Genomic DNA, 18,090 nt, shown 5'->3' on the forward strand with positions numbered 1-18,090 from the left:
TTCGATGAACTAATGGAACTAGTTGCTCAAAGGGCATGGGAGTCTCCTGACACCATGGAACCAGTCCCTCAGAGGCCTAATAAGTTCATTACTGCACCATCAGACAAGTCCTTCTTAACAAAAGGAGTTCCGGTAGATACTATGGTGGGGCTGGCGGCCACTAAGAAAGAGATGTCGGAGTCTTCTTCTACTGTCCATCCTCCTAATAAAGATTCCAGGACTATGGACAGATATGAAAAACGCATTTTCAGTTCGGCGACATTTTCCATGAGATCGCGAAACTACCTAACTCATTTCACACGTCCTCAACGAGATCTCCTCAAAGAACTAGGAGACACCCTTCAGGGTAATGTAGCTGATGCAATCTCTGACAAGGTGAATGCACAACTCAACACCCTAAATTCCATAGTCAACTCATCCATGCGGATCATTTCATATGCTGCCGAAGGTTCGAGTAGAGCAGCGGGTTCAGCGATAGCTCTTAGGAGACAATCCTGGATGCGCCTGTGCTTCTTCGCGGAAGCCTTTAAGTCTTCATTTGTAAACACCCCTTTTGACGGATCGGCCTTGTTTGGTCCAAAAGTTAAGGAGACACTTATGAGGTGTGAGCAAGAAGGAAAGACTCTGTCTGCCGTCGGAGTCCGTTTTTCCACTCCAACCAGACCGTACCCCAAAGGGCAACGAAGTGGGAAAACGTGGTTCCGGAAACCTCAGGAAGCTTTCCACAACACACCTACAGATACCTCCTCCAGAGGCAGAGGAAGAGGTCAAAATGGGAGACGCCATCCAATCGGCAGAGGTGGTCTGCAAAACCAGGGTGACAGGGACCAGTTCTCTGGCAAACCCTATCAGTGTTCCTGAATGGAAGCCCGGCTGTTCTACTCTGGAGACAGTCGGGGGTCACTTAGCTTTACACCCAAATGCCTGGCTAAACATCACAACAGATTCCTGGGTGAAAAGCATCATTACCAAAGGTTACCATATTCCCTTTATAAAAAAATCCCTCTGTATTTGCAAAAATTCCAGACATTCCACCCAGTCTGATAAGACTAGCAGAGATAGAGATTCAAAATCTTCTAGACAAAAGAGTCATCCAGCCAGTCTCGGCAGACCAAAGAGGATTCAGAACTTACTCAAGGTTCTTTTTAGTGCCAAAGAAGATGGGGGACTGGAGGCCCATTCTAGACCTCAGCAGGCTCAATGCCTTTGTAAAGAAGGAGAAGTTCCGGATGGTCACGCTGCAATCAATCCTCCCTTTTTTGTCAAAGGGGGAATGGATGTGCTCTATAGATCTCAAGGATGCATACTACCATATCAAAATGGACAGAGCATCCAGAGATCATCTGCATTTTCAGCTGGGAGCCAGTCATTACCAATTCAGAGCTCTGCCCTTTGGTCTCACCACAGCCCCCAGGCTGTTCACCAAATGCATGGCGGTGGTTTCGGCTCATCTGAGACGACTAGGATTCCGAGTGTTTCCGTATCTGGATGACTGGCTCCTTACCGCCACCACCAAGTATCAACTTCTGCGGTCAAGAGATTACTTAATACATCTTTGTTCTCGTTTAGGTATCACTCTAAATTTCGAGAAATCTGCATTATTGCCCTCGCAGCATATTACCTTCTTAAGAGCAGAAATAGACACCATCAACGAAAAAATCAAGTTGCCTCAATCCAGAATTGTCTCATTGAGGGATCAGTTATCCAGCCTTCTAGTTCTCGACAAAGCACCGGCGTCACAGATATTACAACTGTTGGGCACAATGGCAGCGGCCTTGATAGCAGTTCCCTTAGGCCGAATGCACATGCGGATATTACAATGGCTTCTTTTCGCTCAATGGTCCTACCAGAGTCTACCTTTATCATACGAGATTCGATTGACAACTCTTTGCGAGAAAGATCTCACTTGGTGGTTAATCAGCGACTATGTGACAATCGGTCATCCCTTTGTTCTTCCCCAACGTGCAGCCACAGTGGCTACGGATGCTTCCCTGATAGGGTGGAGGGGGGGGGGCTTTTTCAGGGAAACACTATCCAAGGCACTTGGTCGGTTATGGAGACTCATTTGCATATCAACGTCCTGGAGATGAGCGCAGTGTTCCTAGCATTGCAGCACTTTCACAACTCTCTACCTCTAGGTACAATTGCCATCCAGACGGACAACATGTTGGTAGTCTGGTATATCAACAAACAAGGGGAAACCAAGTCCTATCCCCTATGCCGCGAGGCCCTGAGAATATGGCAGTGAGCTGTATCCACCGGACACTTTCTGACAGCAACGCACATCCCGGGATCTTCCAACATGATAGCCGACAGTTTAAGCAGGGCTATGCTGCTGCCTCACGAGTGGTCTTTAAAACAGAGTGTGGTGGAACAGATCTTCCTCCGATGGGGCCGGCCTTGCTGCGACCTGTTTGCATCCCCAGTGAATGCCAAATGCAGCAGCTACTTTGCCCTTTATCCCCCACTGGGGAACAAACCAAGGGACGCACTCTTGCACGATTGGCCCCCGGGTCTCCTTTATGCCTTTCCACCGATCCCCTTAATTCCCAGATTTATTCAGAAAGCCAAAAGTCTAGGAAGGATAGCTATATTGATAGCCCCGCCTTAGCACGACAAATTTGGTTCCCCTTTCTGCAGAAATATCAACTGGAAGAACCGTGGATTCTGGACCCAGTGCCGGACCTGCTGATCCATTCATCGGGAGTTCTTCATCCTTCCCTTCTCTCCCTAAATCTGACAGCTTGGCTGCTCCAATTCCCACTTTAGCCAGGTCTACTGATTTGTCCCCTGCCGTACAGCATATCATAGTTTCCTCTCACAAACTGTCTACCAGGAAATTATACAATAGTAAGTGGAAACGATTCGTACATTGGGTTGCTCACTACAACATTGATCCATTTGTGGTGCCACTTCATATCATTCTGGAGTTTTTATCCTCTTTATTCAATAAGGGCTCAGCAGCTGTCACCATAAGAGTACAATTGGCTGCTATCTCAAACTTTCATGTAGGATGTGATGGATCTAACATTATGGCGCATAGGCTTTGTAAAGCATTTCTAAAAGGAACCCATCACCTCAGACCACCGGTTAGACACCCTATTTCTTCCTGGAATTTAAATCTCATATTATCACAATTGATGCTTTCCCCGTTAGAACCAGCCTCTTCATGCCATCTGAAATTCCTTTCATGGAAGACTATTTTCTTGGTAGCCATTACTTCCGCACGTAGAGTGTCTGAACTGCAAGCATTGTCCTCCAGACCACCATATTTAATTTTTCACCCAGACAGAGTTTCTCTTAGGACTAACCCCACTTTCTTCCAAAAGTGTGCTCATAGAACAACATAAATAAATCCATCGAACTTCCTACCTTCTTCAGACATCACACCAACAAACTAGAATATATGTTGCATAAGCTTGACGTGCACCGGCAGCTAAGGTTCTACCTTGACCGTACGATGGATTTCAGACAGACTGAACAGCTGTTTATTTAGTTCGCTGATAACAGGAAGGGACATGCAGTTTCAAAAACCACTTTATCCAGATGGCTGGCTAACTGTATCAAATTTGTTTACGCGTCTACCAATCAGTCATTGTCCTCTGACGTTAAAGCCCATTCTACCCGAGCGGTGTCTACATCCTTGGCGTATGCTGCCCATTTGCCTTTAGATGTTATCTGTGCAGCTGCCACATGGTCTAAGCCTCACACGTTCATCACTCACTATAAAGTGGACAGGGCTTCCAGAGACAGGGCCTCCTTTGGTTCCACTGTGCTCAGGAATGTACTCCCGTGAGCCACTCAAGATTCGGGTGCTTGGGACGCTACTCGTTTGTAAGAACAAAACGGCGAGATAGTATAACTTCACATAAAGAAGTTATGTACTTACCATAACGTTCCATGTGAGTTGTACATCTTGCCTTTTTGTTCTTACAATCCCTCCCTCCATCCCTCTCCGTGGAGAGTGATGGTTGCCTTAGCAGGGAGGTCAGTTTGGTCAGTTTGATATTTTTTAGATCAGCCTATCCTTGGGCAGGTTGCCTCCTTTCTCTATTCCTGTTTTATGCTGGAATTAACGATTCAGGGGGTTGTTACCTTTCCTTGGTTTCCTGTGTTGCAGCTTGCTAGATCTGGGGAGTTACAGCAGGAAATCATGGGATATCCACTAGGTCTCGAGCTTCTCTGAGAGTTTCAGCTTGGAAAGCGGCAGACTCGGAACCGAGGGATCGGCTCCGAACCCGTTTGTAAGAACAAAAAGGTGAGATGTACAACTCACATGGAATGTTATGGTAAGTACATAACTTCTTTTTTAATAATATCTACAACCCCTGACTTTCAGAGGCCTACTGATCTCCACAGTCCTAACTCAGTTCATTTTTTATTTATCCAAAGTTATTATAATGCAGTCTTGTCTAGTTAAGGTGCACTAAAATTATGCAGGAAAAACATGAAGAGTAGCACAATGCATTCAAAAAGAAAAAAGAAAAAATGCTGTATCTGGATGATGCGAGGAAGACAGCACAGAGTTACCAGTGAGACACTGTGGGTGGTGTTGGGGGGGGAGTGGTGGGGATGATATGGTGTCCTTTGTCTAGGTTTTCATTTCATCTAAGGTTAATTCAATGCATAGTTTTAGTAATCTTATCAATAATTTCAGTCAGATAGTATGACTGTATCTGTTCACTAACACCTGGGAGGGGAATATATCAAAGAACAAGTGTAAACTTACAAAAAGGAAGAGGTTTTGGAAATTAGCTGTTTTGACTATACATGTTTCAGTCGTAGTGAAATCTGCGCTTTCCATCCTTGGAACCTCAGTGGGATTAAGCATTTATTCACATGAATATTTACTGGCACAGTTTCATCCATCTTGACCACTGCAATACTCTTATCATCCAGAGAGCTCCAATGTTGCCAGCTACAGCTAGTAGATCCAGCAGTTCAAATGATAATGAGAAGTACTCAGTTTAAACAAATTATTCCTATACCACAGAATCCACACTGGTTGCCAGTTAAATGCTGCACCACCTAAAATCTGGTTTTACCATATTCCTCAGTTCATCATCTCAGTATGAAGATGCTAGTAATTCAAGGACTTCTTCTGGAAACTGCTGTTTTTTTCCATTTTTCTCATCAGATCATTGAAATGCTTGGCCACAGTGAACAGTGAATTTCTAGTCTGTTTCTAAATTAAAAGGAGCTTAAGAATAATATTTTAAGACAGTTTATGATTTTGCTTAACTCTATCAGTTTCTCTGTATGGTGTTTTTTTAACCTATTTATATTGAGTTGAATTTATTTGTATAGCACAACAGTTTTAATCATGGCTACATAAAAAAATAATTATTAGTTTTTGACAGTCATGATGACAGAATTCTAAGCTCTTCTGCTACACATAGCTACAAATGAGGGCCATATTATTGGCTAACAGCAACAATCCCGAACAGTATAAAATATCAAAAAGTTAAGTGAATCAAAGGAAAATATCCCATGTCCTCAACAAGCAAGAATATATACTGATGGTGAAAACATTGATAAAAGCCAGAAGTTTTCAGCAACCTTGAAAATATATCTACCACTGATAAGCTACATTTCTGATATAGGTATCAGTCTGTTGCATAAGGTAGTCTTTGCAGGATGGCAGAATGCCAGAACAGAGATGCTGTTTAGAAAGGAAAAAAAAACATGGAAAGCTGGCATAAGTTGAGCCAACATCAAAGCCACAAACTGGAATTGTCTAAGCGCTGTTCCTGTGACAACCATCTGGATACATTAAAAATGTCCCTATGTGGTCCTAATGTCTACAGGTCTGTATAATCCAAATAGTAAGAAACTACGATGATCAATAAAATCATTATTATTAAAAAAAAAAAAAAAAACTACTTAACTTTTCACCCTATTTATTTCTGGCACCAGCAACATAGACAGTGATCAGAAAAAGGAGAAATTAATGGTATTCACGTAGTTTCACTCCCATAAAAATAGCTTGTTTTAATATGATCTAATCAAAAATAAGTCACTAGGTCAGCTGGCAAATGTGTTGCAGTAACACAATTTATCTCTGGTATGTAGCATTTAAAAGAATACAGAATCTAATGGATGCAGTTAAATATGATAAATGTGCAGTACCTGGAGGGCCATACAAGAGCAATCCTTTCCACGGAGAAAGAATCCCAGTGAACAACTGTGGATACTGAGCAAAAAAAAAAAAACAAAAATACAATGCTGAAATATAATTTGCCTTCATACTTCAAAATACTTTGTTAGATAAGATTCAGACAATATATCCCATATCTTAATTGTAGTGGTCCATATTTAAAGCACACACTATTATAACTGTTGCAAACTAGGAGATACTTAATTGTTTTCATCGTTGGTCATTTTATATCAAGGACAATCAAAGACAAAAATTGCACTTGTGTGAGATATTCATCTTAAGTAACCAGATACAGTGATATAAAAAGTTTACACACCCCTGTTAAAAGAAAAGTTTTTTTTTGTGATATAAAAAAATGAGACAATAATAGATAATTTCAAAACTTTTCCCACCTTTAATGTGACCTATAACCTCAACAATTCATTTGAAAAACAAACAAATCTGTTAGGGGAAAAATATAAAAAAATAAAAAACATACAATAAGCTGGTTGCATAAGTGTTCACACCCTTAAACTAATACTTTGTTGAAGCACCCTTCATCATATCAACTTATCTATGAAGGGGTCTTGTGCAGTGGGTTAACTATATGGATATCCTCTCCTGTAATCCTCAACAAATCTATTTTTACCCTTTAAATACCACAATAGGGCACACATTACTATTGGTGGCACATGCCATTGTGCCATACACTAAGTGAGGGTGACTTAGCTAATACCATGACATTAAGTATATACTACATTCTGCATATAAATCTATGTTTACTTAAATATTATTATTGTCACTTTGAGTAGTATAATTATGCACATCTTTTGGGAAAAAAAAAATAATATTTTTGAAACAATGGCGATTTTTTTTTTTTGTTACTTTTTTAATTTCTGCATGTTTTCCTGGAGCTTTTCTCCCCGGGCCTCTACTGAAAATGGACTTGTATCCAGTTAGACTAGCCCGGTCAACAAATGTAAAATAAAAATAAATAAAAAATAAATAAGTTCATCTTTCCCATCCACAGAGTGTGCATAACGCAATGGAGGTAAAACAAAAAAAAAAAGAGAGTAATTAAAGGAGGATATATAAATATAACCTACCTGATTTATAACAGCTTCTATACAGAGGTGCCATGCAAGCACACAGAAGGGTAATAAGTATCTGCTACAGAGGACTCCACAAAGTAACTCATATGGTGAGTACATATTTATAGTGTCTGACATCAGGCACCCTCCAGAATTAGTTAACTGTCAAGTAAACTCCCAAGATGTACCACAAAACACCAAGCATGCTGGAGCCAAAAGATGAAAGTTCAGAAAGCCAAATCCTGTAGTACTCAAACTCAGAAGATGTCAAACTCCTGGACTCATAATCCAAGTAATAATGCTTGGAGGAGTTCTAAACTAATGACCAGCTGGTGACACAAATGCTCACAATGTAGATTTTTTTTTTACAATATAGATATTCTTGAAGCATGAACTGGAAGCAACCACATTCTTGCTGTAATGACCTTTGATGATGGAGTTTGCAATTAAGCAGTTATCTACATGGTGACAAAAGACAATGTAGCCAGCTTATCCACTGAAAGTCACCCCCCCACACACACACACACACCGAAACAGATGAGTTAAATAGTTTTTGGAACTCATAAACTCTCTTCAGGCACTGAATGAGCTGGTTGTATGTCTGCAGGGTATATAGGGTTCTCACTCCATTATTTGTGCCCCCTGAAATAATAAAAGCAAATGAATGGAGGTTTTTAAGGACAACTCTGAAACTAATCTGAGCAGGAAATGTTGGTTGGTCCCTGTGAAAAAATAGATACAGTCCTCTTTAAAGAAGATCGGGAAACTCCAAGATCTTGTAAGAAGAGGTGATGGCCACCAAGAAAAGCATCTTCTCAGAGGCAAACTTCACAGCTGTTGAACCAACAGGCTTGAACAGGGAATGGACAAGCCTGTCAATTGTGAAATAGCTTCAAGTATCAAGGAGTAGCACTGTTCATAATAGCAGGCAGTGCTTGATCATTCTATACTGGGCTACAGCCCCTTTCCCTCTACAAGGTCACAGTGAACAGAAATTCTAAAGACATGTACCATGACCACAGAATAAATGAGACCCAAATTGTACAGGTGTTTCAAGTAAGTCAAAATTACATGCAAACAAACTAACTGAGGTGGTACATGGTACTTGTCCAACTAAATGAATAACCTCAACTTAACAAAATACTTCTGATGACTGGAAGGCTTCATAATGGATTCAGTGTTTCCAAGATATCTGATGAAAAATTATGTTAAAGCAGGAGATCAAAATCAGAAGCTATGCCCTGAGGTAAAGTCAATTGTCCTCCTAGATGGGATTGGTCTGATCTGGGAAAGCTTGAGCACCCTCATGAATATCACAGCTTGAAGCCACACCCTTTCAAACCATCATCCCATCATGGGGCAACAAGAATAAACCTTTTCTTTAATGAATTTTGTAATTAGGCATGGATTCAGATGGAAGAGTAGGAAGCTATATAGGAGTCTTACCTGTGAAGGAGATAGAACATGTTTACTATCAATTCCCTTTTTTTCAACCTGACTGTCCATATCAGCAGAGGAAATCATAGTTTCCAAAATGGGAAAAGATCTACCTCTAAGGTGTCCTACTCCAGGATGATAGAGCGACAAGATCCTCAAATACAGAAGAAGGTTTGGGGTGTGGCTCAAGATACTTGTCAGCACGTTCACCTCTCCTTGGATACAAACTACTATAATAGTGATGGCTCTTGTCTAATCATCACTATAAGGCTTACATTACTTCTCTCTATACATTACATGAGTTTATACTATCCTATTTGTTTATCTACAGCAGCATGGGAACATTCCTAGATTAGAATATTAGCTTCTCTTCTGTTAGCTCTACAGAGCCTTCAGGACAAGCGCCAGTGCCTATAACTCCATGTAATTTTTATAGAGCTCCTGAACTAAGAAGAATCAATTCCCTGAATCATGGGGAAGCTAAGGTGGATACTCCATTATGCTAGCAAAGCATCCATTTTCAGGACCTGTGATGGGTTCTGCTGCAAGTAGAGGACCATTCTAAAATTTGTTGGGATAATCTGCCATTCCATTGTCTGGCAAAAAAATATCAGAAGCCAGTGCTTGCAGCCAAAGTACCATCAGTGCCAGGAAGTCCCACAATGGTGCCATCAGGAGTTAACCTCAACTAAGTAAGTTAATGTATGGAAGTTCTTTTCTTGAAAGGCCTCCACCACACCACCATGGTTAGAACTTTAGGAAATTATATAGCCCCTGAACTGAGGAGGACCAATTCCGCAAATCATGGAAAAGCCAAGGTGGACACCCCATCATGCTAACAAAGCATCCATTCATTGAAGGCCTACACCACCATGGTTAGAGCTTTGGTAAATATTCTGGATACAAAGGGAAGTATCTTCATCTGAACATGGTGCCAACCAATACCCAATCAAAGGAAACTCCTTCTACAGACCTCAGACATGTGCCAAAAGGCATTCATCATGACAATCATATTATTTTAGGTGTCTTGCAGCAAAACAGATATGAACCCATGACATTTCTTCTTCTGAAACATATGTATTCACTCTACTCCTTGAAGTCACTAAGGTTCAGAATGGAATGAAGACTCCACCCCCTTCAGAATTAACAGGAAGCAGAAATAAACCACCTATCCTCATTCTGTAATGGGATACTTGAAGCGGCCCTTGAGTAGTAGTCTGGGCTTTTCACAACAGCTATTTGGAGAAAACCTTTAGAACTAAGAGGTCAACACGGTTCTGTAATTAAACTTACCATAACAGTAGATGTTTGAACAGATCACTGTTTCAGTAGCCTATGCTATATGGGACTTATCCTGCCAAGGACTGGATGACTGGCAAGCTTCCAAAGCTTTAGAGGTGAAGGAAACCTGCATAAAAACAGTAGTTAGGGTGGTAAAATTTCAGAGCTTTCTTGACTCAAAAACATGGAAGCTAGAGCTCTGCCAGATAGGCATGCACTAGGCGAAGAAAGTAATAATAACAAAACACCCTGGCATTAAAAAAAAGGAAGTAGAGGTTTTGATGTCTACAGACTGTTTATAAATTTGAAAGCATTAATTATTGTCATAATTTCTTTGACATTTATGTATTTCAGTTTGTCCTGTTTGTTCCACACACCCTGGACATTTACCCCCTTGGATACAGCTTTGAAAGCAATGTCTGAATTATCTGTAGTCACAGACTGAATAAGGGTTGGAGGGGAAAAATTGAGACCTAGGCTACGAGACAAATGATTCACGCACCAGGGTGTCTACCTTTTTACAAACCCCAATGCTGGGAAATGGAAAAGATGGGAGTACTGATTTTGGTGAACCACTGAATTATTTCATTTGAAGTCTGGCTAAAGGAATCATGAGAATTGCAGAAGCCATGAAACCTAGATACCTACAATATTCACTGGTAGTTGTCAATGTATATCTAGAAAATGATAAAAACTTTCCTTGCAAAATTCCACTTTGTCCTGGAGAAGAAAAGTCATCACTTGAAATGTATCTAGAGACATAATACAAATACTATCCTGTGAGATGGAGTGATACAAATTTTCATCTGAAACCCCAAGTTGAGAAGGTTCTTTATCCAAGAGATTGCTGACAGTTCTTGAAAGAGTCTGAAAAAATAAGGAAGTTTAAATACGGAAATATGTGAATGCCCAGTAACTTGCAATAAGCTATAAAAGGTACTATGCACTTTGTAAACACTCTTGAAGCTGTTGACAACCCAAAGACTAAGACAGAAAACTGAAAATGTAAACCAATGATAATCTTAAAAAGTGTCTGAAATATGTGAGAACTGGAATGGGATGCTAAACATTTTTTTTTTAATCTGGTATTATTCAAAAATGGGAAGTAGGAAGAAGAGGTAACAGAGACTGCACAGACAGCATTTTAACTTTGTAAGCTTTATGTGAAGGTATAGAAAGGAAAGGTCTAGGACAAGTATTCATTTTCCTTCTTTCTTTGGCACCAGAAATACTTGAGTTAAAAATCCTTTCTTAATTTGATCTGGAGGAACCGCCTCTATCACCCACTTGACACAGCATTTGATCCAGAACATGAGAAAACAAGGTTTGATTGGATGGGTGAAGAGTGATCCCTTGGAAAGGAGGAGGGGAATTCCACTGCTAGTTGTAGTCCTTTTGAATGATTCTCACAACCCACCTGTTTGACGTCAACTGGTGTCCAAGGACAAAGTGAAGACCTAGACTTTGGGAATGATGGGTTTCCAGGGGGGGGTGGAGACAAAAGATTGGGGATATAGTCAATCTGATTTGTTGACTGTCCTTGGCTTTGGGAAGCTCCTCCTTTAATTTTTAAATCTTCCTACCATTGTTTTCTGAAAGACTGTTTCCCTGTACTCTACTGTGATTGTTTATTCTGCATCATATAAAAGGATCTTGAACTGGAAGGAAAGTTTATAGTAAATTTAGGCATGGGTTTTGAAAAATCTAGATAACCCCCTTGAATTAACTTTCCCCTTTCATTACATCTTTTGAGGACCTCAGCAGTGGAAAGGCCAAACAGTGCCTCTTTATATCTTGGGGAGCATTCAAGAGCTAAGCTTTTATACCATCTGGTCAGGACAGCCTTAGATGAACTGATGCCCTAGGTGAAGGGTCTCCATAGTTTCTTACAATGCACACTGCCTTCCTCCCAACAGACACACACACACACACACACACACACACACACACACACACACACACACACACACACACACACACACACACACACACACACACACACACACACACACTCACCCATCTTGACCTACCCACACCCTTTAGATTAATTTGTTCTTCCTTTTTCTCGCAGTTTGTCTTACTCTTCAGTATTTTCTCCTGTACTGATTTCTTCATTCAACACATTTTAGGTAGACAAGACTGAACTCTAATAACTGTGGAGAAAACAACAGCATTAAGCCAGGGAGCTATAAGATAGTTCTGAGGTGTATCTTAGAGTTTTTTTAAAGAACTTTTACATCCAATGATGGCTTGAACATAAAATTATGATTAAGGAAGGAATTCAGTCTTTGTTCTTCATTTTTGTTTTCCTTGAATCCTTTCAAGACATTCTAACTCAGCAAGTGTACCTTGTAATAACTATGGTGGAAATAACTGCATTAAGTCATGGAGTTCTAATTGCTCTGCGGTATACTTTTAATTTTTTTAAACACCCTTTTCATCCAGTGATGGCCTGAATCAAATCAAGATTAAGGCAAAAAAGCCAGTCTTCTCATCAACTCTTTTTGTTTCTGCATCTTTTCAACATACCCTAATTGACCAAGGCCACACTGTAATAACTAATTTAAGACTGGTGTCTCGGTACCACTAGGGCCACCAGATGACATGGGTTTAGAGATGCTCTGAGGTGCATTTAAGAGCTTCTTTTCCAGTTTTTTGATTCAATGATAGCCTGAACAAAAATCATGCAAAAGGAAAAACATTAAATCTTTTACTTCAAGGAAAATGAATTATATCCATGGCTTAATGATCACGAATGACCAAATAGCAGTACACAATAAATAGTGAAGACAAATGCTAGTGATGATATGGAAATCAAATCTGGAAATAGTACCTGCTTCCCTGAAGTACTTTTAAAAAGCAGTCACTTTCTGTGTATCCCTCTCTGGTGTTGAATTGGAAAGAAAATTAAGGGACAAATGTCCAAAGACATATTTTAAGTTGCTGCTCGCATAATTCATCCCCTGCATGAAAAGGACTGCTACCGTCTTTTTACCCCTTTGATGTTTGACTTGAACAAAACTGAAAAAGCAAATATTTGCTGTCAGCCATATATAAACATAATGCTTCTTTATTCTCCCCAACAGATAATCAACTATATATGCATCTGATGTTTGATTGTGAGTAAAGTGAAAAAAATAATTATAGCAATGCTTTCAGCCTGTTACTTTTAGACAATACACTGCTCTTATACAAGCTTAGCGACCCTCTATCCACCCCTCCAAGGTTTGTGAGAAAAGTTAAAAAAATAATGACTACACTGTCTGCAGCCCAAAACAAGATAGTGACCTCTGAAGTTTGCAATGGAAATTGAAGAAGTAAGGACATCATCCGCGACCCCCACACAAGATACATTGACCTTCTGTGTACATTTCTGAGCAGGACTGGTTTTAGATTATGCGAGGTTCAGGACAGAGGCCACTACTAAGCCTGTGTCAAAATTCACTTATGTAGCCCTGGTGTTGGGGGCCAGAAGCAGACCCAGCACTGAAGGTCTGTGTGTTCTGTGATGCATTTTATCCCTTATTATGTATGTATGTATATATTTATTGAGAGAAGACTAAACTGAGCAAGTGACAAAAGGGTCAGTTACTTTCATCAAGTTAACCCCATTACGAAGCAGTTACAGACATTTCTATGTGATAAGAGGATGGCCATGTAATGCAGTTCACCTCTGTTCAAAACAGTTGCCACACATTAAAACATTCCAAGTTGCTTCACACAAATCATAGCGTCTTCAATTGTATACTTCAGCCACTTTCTTAGATATGCACATTTCCAAGGACACCAACAATAACAGAATCACCACTGATCTATTCAGAAAACCAACAAGGGTTAACTTATTACTCCACAGTAAAAGTCTGCATCCTACAAAAACCAAGTATAATATAGTGAAGTCCCAAGGCTATAGATTAGCAAGAATTACCACAGAGATGGAACCATTTTTGAGAAACCTGAACAACTTAATTCTAGTGACAGGCTATGAAAGTCAGATGTTAAAAAACATCCTGGAATCCATTATAGAACTGAAAAGGACTGAAGCATGTTCACTCAACCTCCCCAGTAGGAGAATGTTAAGAAATTCCACAGAGAATAACAAATGCAAAAATAGCTGCATCCTGATTTTGGATTATCACAGTATCAAAAATGTTATTGAAGAAAACTGGGACATTGTCACAGAAAACCCTTTGTTGATTAACATCTTAGGTGAAGCCCCATCCTTTGTTTATAGGAAGGCCAGGAACATTAGAAGTTTTGTTGAATTTAAACCTATACCATATGAGAGAAACACTAAAAGATGTGAAACTAATTGTACATTTTGTATATTTATACAGCAAGGTGATAGTTTTTATTGCCCTTGTTTAAAGAAAATCATTAAGACCAGTGCAGCGGGTGACTACAAAAGTAATTTACAGGGCACAGTGCTATGTGGGCAAGACTGTAAATAAACTCAAGTGTAGGTTTTCATGTCATCTGTCAGAAATCTGCTCTGGATGTAAAAATAATGCACTAGCCAAACACCTTTCTCTTCATAAAAGACACACTGGTTTTAAGTTCCAGATCTTGGATCTAATAGACATGGGTGATCTTAAAGGAGACATCCCAAATATTCTGGAGAAACATAAACTCATGTGGCAATTAAAGCTGAACTCTTTTAGGAAGCTTGGACTAAACTACTACTGTTCAATTAAAAGTGCACTGGAACTTAGAAAATTGCCACATTGTTTACATTACTAATTTGATTTTATTTTATTCCACCAGTTGGTTTTAAATACCATTTTAAATTAGTTGTAATTTAAGTGTATATTTTGTTTCCATCATCATACATTTTTTTCTTATTATTTTTTCTTTTTCTGGTTCTCTTTTTTCCACTTTATTCAAAATTATGTGTAATAACAATACTAACTAATTATACAATTATATATATTTTTATAGATAGTTTTTAGGGTTCTTGTACACAGATCTGAAGAAGTCTAGAAGGATGAAAGCGCTCTTTGTTAACAATAGGTTATGAAAATAGAATATGATTTTTACAATTGATTTTTTACATGCAAAGTGTATATGTATATGTTTATATATATATATTTTTGATTACCAAATGGACTAAGGTTGATATATTTCCAGCCATGTAGTATACTGTCTTGGATAAAATCACAGACTTAATAATCTACTTAATAATCTGGTTAAATAAGAGGTACCACATCATTATAAATTGTATTTAAAGTACATAAGGGTTATATTATTATGACAGCTATTAATTAGGGCAGGACCAGCTCAAATGTCACACTGATGGGGAAAGGGATGTGAATTTAACATGTGTACCAATAACGCTTTGTTTTACAGCACAATAAACCACTCCCTTGCCTGATAAAAAGTATACATATATATATATATATATATATATATATATATATATATATATATATATTGAAAGCTTATGAGGAAACTATTATTCTCTTTTTGTTTTATTTGGATCGCTTGTCTGTGTACTTAATAAAGGATTTTTGACTGGAAACAGACTTCCTGCCTTGCTTGGATTACTTTCGAATACTTAGTAATTCTGTACAAATATATATTTTTTATTATTATTATTTTTTTTTTTTTTTTTTTTTACTTACGATGAGTTTAAGTTTGCTTCTTCTACTACTTTTGTCTGATCTGATTAATATACAGTGATTAACTAGAGATATAGGGACTGAAAATCTTCTACATAGAGAAGTTTCTTAGACTGTTTTGTTTTTGGACCCACTGCACTTGTTTAGTGGGTTGTTTTGAGACTTCAGGGATACTACAGAGATTACTTGTTTTTTTTTTTCTTTTTAAAAAGAATTTACAATCATACTTGAATATGTTACCGATACATGTAACTCCATATGAATTGCAGGAGGAGTCATTACTGGGCACATTGCAGATGCTGCAAAGAGCACTTTTGTTTGACATCAAAGATTGAAACAATACTAATTTCATGAACTTTAATCATACTTTGACTTAGGAATGGGGGCCATTCCCGTCATGGTATTAGAAACCCAAAAGACTTGGAGACTTGGAGAAATTAAAAAGCCAGATATCTCACACATCCACTTAAACAGCATGTTTATAAAACAACATGCAACCTTTCCAAGTTTAACTCAGAAATGTTCATTACTATCCTATCATCTATTAACTGGACCTTCCTAAAAATCCTATCCTAAGATGAAGCTGTAAATGAATTCAATACAACTTTCCTGAATATCCTAGTTAGCCTTGCACCTCCCAGAAGGAACAGACTAAAAACAAAGAATGCAATTTGGCTATCCAAAAAGAGTAGAATGCTAATGCAGGATGGAGAAAAAGCAAGGAAAGAATGAGAAAAATATACTCACCACAATATATTGAAAACTTCAGAATATTTCACAATCATACTAAAAAGCAAATTAATGAAGACAAAAAAACTATATTATAATAACTTTCAGAATAATAGTAAATGCAACTCTAAAAATGTTTGGGCAGCTATTAAAGAAATCTTGCATTCTAGCCTATCTTCTCTCCCAGTAACTCAATTACTCAAAACTACAATAGGATTCAACTCTTATTTTATAGATAGTATAGCATACCTAACCAAGGATTCTTCAACATCTAATCCCAACCATACTCAAGAACCACATGTCACCACATCCACATTGTCCTTAATACCTGTATCCATATCCTATATAAAACTACTCTTAAACAAACTCAAACCATGCTGTACTTCAGCTAATGACCTTCCAAACATGTAGCTTAAAACAGCAGCCAACAACATTGCCTACCCTGTCTCAATCCTTATAAAAAGATCTATTCAGGAATCCCACGTTCCCTCTACCTGGAAAAAAAAGTCATGCACTGACGATAACTATGCATCTGTGTTGTCCATTTTCATTCTTCCTTAACTAATGGATCCAACTCAGATCTCTAGACTCTAGGATCTGACTCACAAGCTCCTCCCTTTACCCACAATGCCCCTGACCACTGCATTACCTCAAACAGAGTTTGCTACTAATATACTATCTTTGAAATATAAACATTATAACAGTACTGCAGAAAAGCAAAATAGTAACAGAACAGGCACTCAAACAGGAACTCTGGTCCCTAACAAAAATCTTCATCAAGTCACTCCAAAAGACATGGATAAGGGGAAGATAGAGGAAAGTTGAGGAAGAATGAAAATGGACAACACAGATGCATAGTTATGATGAGTACATAAGTTTTATATCTAATGTCATTTTTATTCGCTCCTCAATGAATGGGACAGAGTCCCCAGCTACAGTAACTTCCAGTGGCACTCACAGAAGAATGTTCTAGAAAACCACAGAATCAAATGTACCCTGTTTCTGGTGATGATATCAAACTTGTAATCAGCAATAAAAGTATGAGCACTGGACTAAGTGGCAGCTGCACAATCATCATCAATCAAACCTTTGCCCCAAAAAGCAGCTGACGTAACCATTGAACTAACTGAATTTGCTTTTGGTTGTCTTGGCAATGTTAACCCTCTTGAACAGTAAACATGAGAAATGCAATTCATTTGGCTATTGTAGTTTTTGAAACTATTTCCCCAAATTATTCTTGGTAAATGAAACACACAGTCAGTTTTCCTAATTTCTTTAGTCCTATAAAGATACAAAGCTGCCTATGTACATCTAAAAGGTGAAGCATGTATTCTCCTTTACTGTCAAATTTAGCAAAGAAAATTTGAAAGTTGATGACGTGGTTGATATTAGTTTCTGAGGCAACTTTGGGTAAAATGGTAGGATTAGTGCATAAGGTAACTCTGTCTTTATGGAAAATCAGATAAGGCGGTTTTGAAGAGAATGGTTGGCATTCAGAGACTTGCTTCGCAGAAGTTATAGCCACAGGAAAGACTATTTTCCAAGACATAAATTTGAGATCTGCTTTAACTGAGGGTTCAAAGGGTCGCTGTACTAAACTTTGCAATATAACAGTAAGATCCCAATATGGAGTACTATCCTTTATCGAAGGTCTAAGTAAAAAGGTGCCTTTTAGAAATCTCCAATGTGTAAGTTTGAGATAGCTGCTTGCTGAACTTTGATGGTGGAGAAACGAGACCCACCATGAACAATGAAAGCAAGAAAATCTAAAACAGCAGGGAATGGAAGGCTCCAACTCTCT

General features: G+C 38.7%; 1 protein-coding gene across 3 annotated transcripts in view; it reads right to left on the reverse strand.

The window, feature by feature from the left end:
- Nucleotides 1-18,090, reverse strand: part of KATNAL2 (katanin catalytic subunit A1 like 2) — an 829,719-nt gene that overhangs the window by 338,507 nt on the left and 473,122 nt on the right. For all 3 annotated transcript variants that reach the window (XM_044081877.1, XM_044081869.1, XM_044081884.1), the window contains one exon: nt 6,130-6,193. In XM_044081877.1, coding sequence (XP_043937812.1) covers nt 6,130-6,193 — 64 coding nt within the window. The remainder of the gene's footprint in view (nt 1-6,129; nt 6,194-18,090) is intronic.

This window comes from Protopterus annectens, chromosome 1.part1 (assembly GCF_019279795.1).
Source record: "Protopterus annectens isolate FY-2018-M chromosome 1.part1, PAN1.0, whole genome shotgun sequence".
Classification (NCBI taxonomy): Eukaryota; Metazoa; Chordata; order Ceratodontiformes; family Protopteridae; genus Protopterus; species Protopterus annectens.